At 38.5% G+C, this 8,698-nt stretch overlaps 1 protein-coding gene across 1 annotated transcript; it reads left to right on the forward strand.

Annotated features, from left to right (window-relative positions):
• Positions 1–453: 453 nt before the first annotated feature.
• Positions 454–8,407, forward strand: LOC119736262. Its single transcript, XM_038210304.1, has 4 exons — positions 454–806; positions 2,114–2,295; positions 7,166–7,277; positions 8,050–8,407. Exons 1-4 carry the CDS (start codon positions 660–662, stop codon positions 8,293–8,295), a joined length of 687 nt encoding a protein of 228 aa, XP_038066232.1. The 5' UTR covers positions 454–659; the 3' UTR covers positions 8,296–8,407.
• Positions 8,408–8,698: the final 291 nt, after the last annotated feature.

Raw genomic sequence — 8,698 nt, forward strand, 5'->3', positions numbered from 1 at the left:
GAAATGGAAGAGGTAAAATCAAGCTTCAATTTGATGTGTGTGTTTTCATTTTTTTTTTCAAACAAAAATTAGCCTTGAAGTTGAACATTTTGGAGAACTGTTCCCGGTTTTTGTAATGTATGCGCTGCTGGCTAAATTTAAAATGCGCCACGTTTTGATGCTAGCGCCCCCACTTGGCAAAATTTAATGGCTGTTTCGATACGTGACCGGACCATGGCTGGATCTGAAACTGGCTACGGCTTTTGACCGTTATTATAATGCCAAAAACTGAAGTCGTAGCCAATTCACAAACGGAAACCACCCTTTTGGAAATTCTACTGGTCACCATTGTCATAATAAGTGAATTAGAAGTATAAAGAATACTAAGTACCAGACATCACTGGTGTCGTAACTTTATCAATTTCTATCGCGTGTGAATGGGAGGGAACCATGGATCTTTCGCTCATACAAAATACAGTTGTAGTTGTACATTGTACAATAGTACGGATCGATCGTACGTACACGATTGTGCAAGATACCGCTGCGCACACACGTACACGAAGTCTTCGAAGTTTTCTGTGAACATTTTTCTCGGATATTAGCTAGTTGGGGATTCTTCAACAAAAACGGATCCATGGATCATTACTGACATTTTCACCCGTTCTTCCTCATAAGCAATCATGTGGTACCTGGTGAACTTCAAATATGCCGACGAATTCGTCACATTTTGGCTCACCGAATTCTTCCACAACTGGCCGCACGTTTCATACCTGGGCTTCGAAAAGATCAGCTCCACTTTCGAACCCTGGGAACTCAAATATGTCCAGGTAACTTCAGTTTTCCTTGTTTTTATTTTCAGATGGAAACTGACAAGTTTTGTTATGTAAGGGAAAAGAATGGTTGTGTTCGGTGTCTTCAAATCAGAGAAATTTGAAATCGGGAAATTGACGTCTGTCTAATTTGGCCGTCATGGCCGTGTGTTGTGCCGGACGGTTTGTTGATGATTCATGCTGGCTAATCTCCATTGATTACTTCACCCACTAAACTATTGTGCATTGTGATTGTTGTGTCGCGCTTGAATGGGCGGGGCCTCTTTCACTTTCATTCATAGTTTTGCGGATTACACACTTCAGCTGTAAGGAATATTACAAATATACGTACGTGCCAATGAAATGTGTGGTGGTGTATCTTATCACATCATGCATGTCATAAAAATCATTTAAAGGTATACTACAGTACAACTACATCTACAACTTCAATATTTTTGAAAGTAAATTTGAATTTGCAGCCCCCAAACGTTGTGCACTTTGCCATGGAGATTTAAAAGAAAAGTGGCATTTATTTTTTAATTCCATGTTTTGCATATATCCGCATATTTTCAATAACTAAAATATTTTTTTAACAAATTTACATGAAGGCAACACAAATTGTAAATGATTTGTTAAAAATGCAAAGGAGTGCAAAAATAGTAAAGGGAATGGTCAATGTGAAGTATATTCATTGGTTTATTCATTTATATTTGGATGATTGAATATATGTTTGTGATTAGCAATTTAATGATAAGCATAATTCAGAATGGTGACAGAATTTTGGATGCTGAAATGTACCTTTTGACGCCAAGTGAAATTTTTCGGAATGAACATTTTGTCAAGTGATTTATTTTTATGTGCCAAAAAATATTACAATTATTTACCTTAATGGTGCAGATTTAAACATGTGTAATATCATATGGAGGCAGTTTGATTATGTGTTTGTGGTAGATCGCACATGCTAGTTGGATAAATGCCAATTTTTAATTTTTGTCATTGCAAATTACATGACCAAAAAAAATTAATTTAGGATTGAAAAGCGCTTTCCTATTTTTTTAGATTTACTATGTTTACACAGAAAATATTCACAATTCCCCGAGCACTTTTCACACAAAGACCAAAGTGGCATCAGGATACTACATTATTTTGTGGAAAAACGATACAAGCTTGGAAAATAACATCTGCAAATATGGAAAAAATGCTGATGAAACGAAGACTACTTCACTCAGCATGTGGCAATATAAAACATACCTATGATCATTTTACCAGATTTCAATGTAGTTGGTTGTATATTGATTTGAAGAAAATGTCACTTTATTTTGCAGACCCTTATTTTCTGGGCAGCTATTCCAGTCTTATGGCTGCTAGCCAGCCTGTTGGTCCTTGTCATCTATGGAACGTGTCAGTGCTGTAAGAACAAGAAACGACGAGCCCACCCGGTGCCAAACCGAGAACAGAAGACGAAATGCTTGAAGTGCGGTGTAATTTTTATGGTGTTGCTTTGCGCGTGAGTAAACCAATTATCTTTTAAGCCCGAATTCGTAACAACAACAAAAAACAGTGACTAGGCCCAAATTCCTTTAGCAAAATAAAGTGCAAACAATAGTCGAAAACTACTAACCATTTATAAGCATATTTCAAGGGTAAGCTAGAAATGTTGGCTTCCGTGCTTAACGGGATATTCATTAATTAATACATGTATAGTGTACCTGAGACAGTTTTTGTCCATTCCTATTGGTCAAGAGCTGTGACGTGGGTGGTTTTAAACCGTGGATAAAATACTGGCAGGTTTAAACGCAGTTAATGCATTCTGTGCCACATCGTGCAGTACGCGCATTAATTACCATATAAGGAGATTTTTAGCACAATGCCCGCGAGGCACATACAACATACATGGCCCGAGGGGTGTTTCACAAAACATAAAGTAAAATTGTTGAACAAAATTGTTGGAAATTTGTCAATTATTAAACTTCTTTTGAGTTTTTGACCAAAAGGTACCGGTATTTATGAATGGGAATAAAGATGTGCTTGGCTGGTTTAAACAAGTCCGTAAAAAAAATATGTATGTTTAAAACCAGCTAAGGGGCCAGGCCATGAATAATGGCTTGAGCTGAAGGCATATTTACGTGTATTCCCATAATTGTAGAGTTTCGTGGCTTGTCTTTTGCAAAAGCGCAAAATGGTAAGCATAGGCGCAGAGTTCTGTGGTTACCCAAGACATTGATTTATGTAGAGATGTAATTTTCCATTTCAGTTATTTTCCATCACAGGTAGTTTTCAACTGTAATTCATTACAGTCCATTTTCCATTACAGAACGTTGTACATGTAGTTCCAAGAAGAAAAAAATTGATTGTGGAATGCTACATGTAATTTTCCCCAAATTGATTGGAAACAAAATTTTCCCAACGAACGATGGAATTTCCCATTACATAGTTGCACAAGAATTATAAAGTAGTTTACAGTACTTGTGGAGTGAAGTACATATGTAATTGTGTATTTATAACTTGTTAAAATTAAATGTAACTTTACTGTACAACATACATACTGTACGTGTACATGTAGGCCTACTATGTGCATTTTATTGTTGCTGATGACAAAGCTAAACATTACATCAGTTTCATTGAGTGAAAAAAAAATATCTGACAATAATAATAATAATGGAAAGTTCTATAGCGCCGAATCCATTTTAAAAATACTCCCTGGCTGTCTACAATCAAAATAGTAAAAAGGAATATGAATTAAATTTAAAAATGTGATTATTTAAAAGTCAAAAATAGATAACATAACACGAAAACAGGGTGGATAGAAAAGAAAATGAACCGAGATATCAAATGACACCACAAAAACCACAATTGAAAAGTGGCGCAATTCTCTAAATAGACCCTTTCATAAAATTGGTCACTGCTCAGTCAACCGTGAAGGTAATGACATGATCAGGGTGTCATTTTAATGAGGAGATTCAACCCGAACAGAGGATATCTCCCTTTGATTCACTCATTCACATGTGCCCTACTTCTGTTCCAATTAGCAATAATATCTTGGTTTCGTGTTTTTTTTTAATCCACCCTGTATAGTATGGTAATTAAAAAGCCTGAACCACATACATGTACATGTAGATCATGTACAATGTACCCCCGGACAGAACAGACAACAACAGCCCCCTCCCACAAGCTTGACCAAATCAAACAATTTATAGGAATTACAGTACATTACAATACATTGTACATACTGAACTATCAAAAATCCAAGCTTTTGGTTTGGTAAGCACTGAGCCAAATGTGGGAATTTTCGCATTTATATACGGAAATCGTTCTGCCAGTCTGCCAAGTAATTTATGTCACAAGGTTGACCCTTGGACTTGTACACATTGTTGACCCATACTTACAGTATACATGTAACTGCAAGGTATATTGTTAGTACAAGTCTCACACATGATACAATGTGGACAGTGTTTACAATAACATAGCCCCATGAGCCCCTGGCCATGGCCTTTTTTGCATCCTTTCAGATTAAATCTCAGAAGATTGTTGCAGTCATTCAACAGAATTCTTACCTGATTATGTCCTGCTTGGTCTGTTCAAATTCCATCATTGGAGGCTAGGTACACCATTGATTCACAGCGAAAACTTTCTTTAAAACCTATAAAAAAACGTGAGAGATTATTTTATTTCCAAAGTAACCAATACATTTAGAATCAAAATGTTTAGAATCAATGGATTCCAAATAGTTTATTCCAAAATAACCACATTCTCAAAGTGTTTCAGAATTTGTCAGTTTGCTTGAAATCTGTTACTTTATGTAGTGTGGAGAACTTGAGTTAATTTAATTACCGTTTAAACAAATCGCTGTATTTCTGCTACCTCAAGCTGAAAACAAAAGTGCAGTTTTACATCCTAAAAACCTAGGCCTATGCCTATATTTTGGCACTTGGAAAACCTTTAAAAACATAATTTTGATTTTCAAACCTATTAGGAACTAAAAACAGAAAACCAACTCCACAAGTCTAGTGGTGTGCGTTTACGGGTCGTACGGGAATCTGGTACCCTATTGAAGTAAAACACGGGTACCCGTGAAAGAAACCCAGCCCCAAAATCCAAATCCCAGAAGCTGTCTGAAGGGCTCTTAGATAGCCTTATTATGGGTGGAAACTACTTTCATGAGTGTCATCTCGCTTAAAAATTCACATAAACGTGAAGTCTGTGTTGCTTTTCCATGTACATCATAGCCTGGCTTTCAATTCTTTTTGAAAAATTCCCCACAAAATGGCATTCAAAACCTTTCTCTATAACTGTCTGAGAAGTTACTGAGCAATTTGTAAAGTTGGTTACGGGTACCCGATCCCATAATCTGGAACCGGTTCCTGACATCGGCGGTCGGGCACTCAGGTACCCGGTTCTGAAGTGGGTTTCCCAACCCTTTTTGCAGATACACATGAAGAAAAATGTGACTCCCCAAATCTCAACAAAATTTTAATTTGTGTGGAATTTGCCAGTCCCAGATGAAATGGATCTAATGCCTGAACTGTTCTTGCTCTACAACTCGACATTCAATCAGAAGTGCTTGTTATAATAATTGCAAGGCTGGTTTTGTCATTATCACCGCTGTGTCTGGGTCAGTTGGCATATTCTGCGGTGGAATTTCACCGATTGGGATGGATGGAGCATGCAGTGTGTGGAATTTATTATTTTAGGATACTGTGAAGTCATCATAACAGTGTCTTTATTTTTATATCGGTAGTCGTTGTCTAAACATGTTTTTTTCTTCTTCGAATCCCCCCTCCGCCTGAGTTGCACTGTAATTTGTTTTCAAAATTGGGAGTTATTTGACCAACTTGAAATCCCATGCTGTGAGGCCACTCCAGGCTAATTGGGCCCCCTGCTGTGGTCCCACACTGTTGTATGCACAGAAGTCAATCACTGTACAATGTATACATGTACATATCTCATCTATGATCACATTCATTGCTGTAGGATACAGATTCTGTGATCTTATCACACAATCCTCCATGTGCTTGTCAGTTTTCGTATCAATTATCAGATATCTTGACAAGAAGATGTAGTACATTCAGCCAGAGGTGCCCCATGTGAGATTTAAAGCTTTGCATGGTAGAAAATCTACTGCACTGAAATGAATACAAGAACCCCGAGAAATTTGTGGATGATACGGTAGGCCTACCGTGTGAATATCAAACATGTCTCTGAAGAAGTGTTTGCAGGTGTTTGTTTTTTTTGGTCGTATTTTTTTTCAAACAGAATACTGACCGACCTGCGAGAAAAATATATTGAGAAATTGTTTTCTTACCGGTACATTTAGTTCTTTCGGTTTAATACATGTACATGTATGTAAACCTTGGCAATGAATTCTCGTTGCCTGGTACAGTCAATCAAAAACAATAAGCAGAGAGTGTTTTTGGTAAAAATGGGTAATTTTCCATATATTTACACACACGTACACATAAACTAGGAAATGCATCAAGTTATTAATTAAATTGAAGAATGATCAACTTCCAGTAGGCGTTTCCAAAAGTTGGCCCACTTCATTACAGTTAATTACTAAACAAATGTATGAAACCAAATTTCGTATTTGTAGCTTACACTATTGTTGTGTACATACTACCGGTGTATTGCATAACTGTCAGGAAATGCATTTATCGTACCAATGTTCACTATAAATTGTAGAATTTCTATTGCATTACATGTGCATTGTATGCGCTCGCCTGAGACTCATTACTGTGAAATTGACAAGACCATGCATTTGTACATGTACATGTACATGGGAACCTGTCTTGTTTACAGTTGACCATGAACAAATAAATCTGGATGGCAGATTTGACCCGGTCATATGAGTTCAGGCAATCTTGAGCTTTTGTATCATTTCCTTTGTAGAGTTCGACATTCCATTGTTGCATGGACTGAGTGACATTTGAAAGACTAAATTTAGAAGGGTTGGTACATTTGGCATATGGTTAATTTAAATTCCATAATGTTTGTGAAGGGACAATCCTTGATCATAAATTTTACATCAAAGAAAACTTCATCTACATGTACATGTATGGTACATGTACGTACACGTATGGAGATGTAACTGACTTTTCCTTTAAAATGGCTGCTTTTGTCCTAAAATGGCAAGGCCAAGAAAAAAACACCTGTGATTTTACCCACTTGTCCACCCATCTATTACTGTAGTAAAAACAACCTTTCATTGTTCATGGCCTCAGGAAAAAAAAGAGTCACATTTTCTAAGACGTTTCCATTTCTCTACCTAGGCATATTCTTAACAGTTAAATGTTACGTTTGATAATCACATTCTTAGTCTTCAATAAGTGAACTCTCCACAGGTTTTGCAATATAAACGTTTGAGTTTTGAATCCTTTCAGGGCATTTGTGGGTGCTGGTTTATATGCCAACGAGACCACGGCAACCGGTGTGCAGCACCTGGTCCAGTCCGCGGAGGATGTCAACAGCACAATAAAAACAGCTGAAGGAGAGGTATACGGATGGATCTATTCTTGGTAGAAGGCTGAAGTTGTTTTTTTTTCCCCTAAAGCAGCCTGTCATTGGCAAGCACTGTCAAGCTATTGAAGATGAACCAAATACACTCTTGGGAATTTGGGCACTAGATCAAATATAGCGCATGGGAGGTATGCTCAAGATGTAGTCTTGAACCTAACACTGGGTGGATAGCAGCGTTGTATGACTCGAGTCCAGAACTCGGACTCGATCCATCTTGAGTCGCCATTCAAATGACGCAGACTCAACAGCAGTCAAGCTGTAAAGACTCGGGCTCGTACTCAACTACATGTGTCAAAAACACCAGACTAGACACTGAGGACTTGCGAGTCTTACCGTACTTTGATATTAAAACTTTCCAAAACTGTCCTACACTAGTGTTTTTGTGCCAAAAGTGCACAGACCCATGTCATCTTCACATGAGTGCACTGCAAGGCTTTGGCACTGCATTCAAGTGTCGCGCCTAACTCTTTGTTTGTAACTGTGCTTGTGTACAGAGTGCACGAAATTCCATTCAGAATATACACCCAAGTCTTTTTATTCATCTGAGCCAGATTTTTTTAGCCCATTCATTGGCATTACAGGGTAATCCTATATGATAGCACTGCCCGGCTCACCAGTGTCAGTGAGATTGGTACAAAGATGATACTTGGCTGGTTTTCTGTGACCACGAAAAAAAATGTCAAACACTCTTCGGTGTTGTCACATAACTACAAACTATACCTAAACTCTTTTTTTTTTTCATTGACAGATCTCCAAAATACAAACAGGCATCACAGTTGATCTCGCAGGCGAGGTCAAGGAGCTGGAAGATATCTTTCGCTTACCCAGCAGCAACGCCTCGCGGCAGCGCATGCTGCAGGAGACGACGCAGGTCCTGAAAAGCATGCTTGCGAAGGCCGGGGGAAACGTCAGCCATATCAGCGAAGAGTACAGCAACGGTCTGGATCTCAGCGGGGCCATAACGGACGTGCAGTATTACGAAACGTTCAGGTGAGATTGTGTAGCACGCCACTCAATGAAAGGTCTTGTTGCACCCTTCCACATTTGAGGTTGTGATGCTTATAGTTCTGAAGATGTTATGAATTTTTCACTTTTCAGCAATGTCCTCATTTCACATGGAATTGCCCGTAAAATTATTAGACCTATCCGCTCCGTGCACAAGTACCCATCAACGACCAGAAAAGGAGAGTTGGGAGTGATCTAGACTGGTTCCCGATCCACCCACTGCGTATTTCGAATGTCTCCAAAGTTATTGGAGGCAGAGATTAGTCTCGGAGACCATCGCAAGTTGAATTCGAATGTTTTCGCGCGCCGACAACGCCTGACGCTGACGCGAAGACGCGGTTGCTATAGCTTTTGCACACTCAGGAAGTCATGCGTACTTTGCGCACGAACGC

This window comes from Patiria miniata, unplaced genomic scaffold, assembly GCF_015706575.1.
Source record: "Patiria miniata isolate m_02_andy unplaced genomic scaffold, ASM1570657v1 HiC_scaffold_29, whole genome shotgun sequence".
NCBI lineage: Eukaryota > Metazoa > Echinodermata > Asteroidea > Valvatida > Asterinidae > Patiria > Patiria miniata.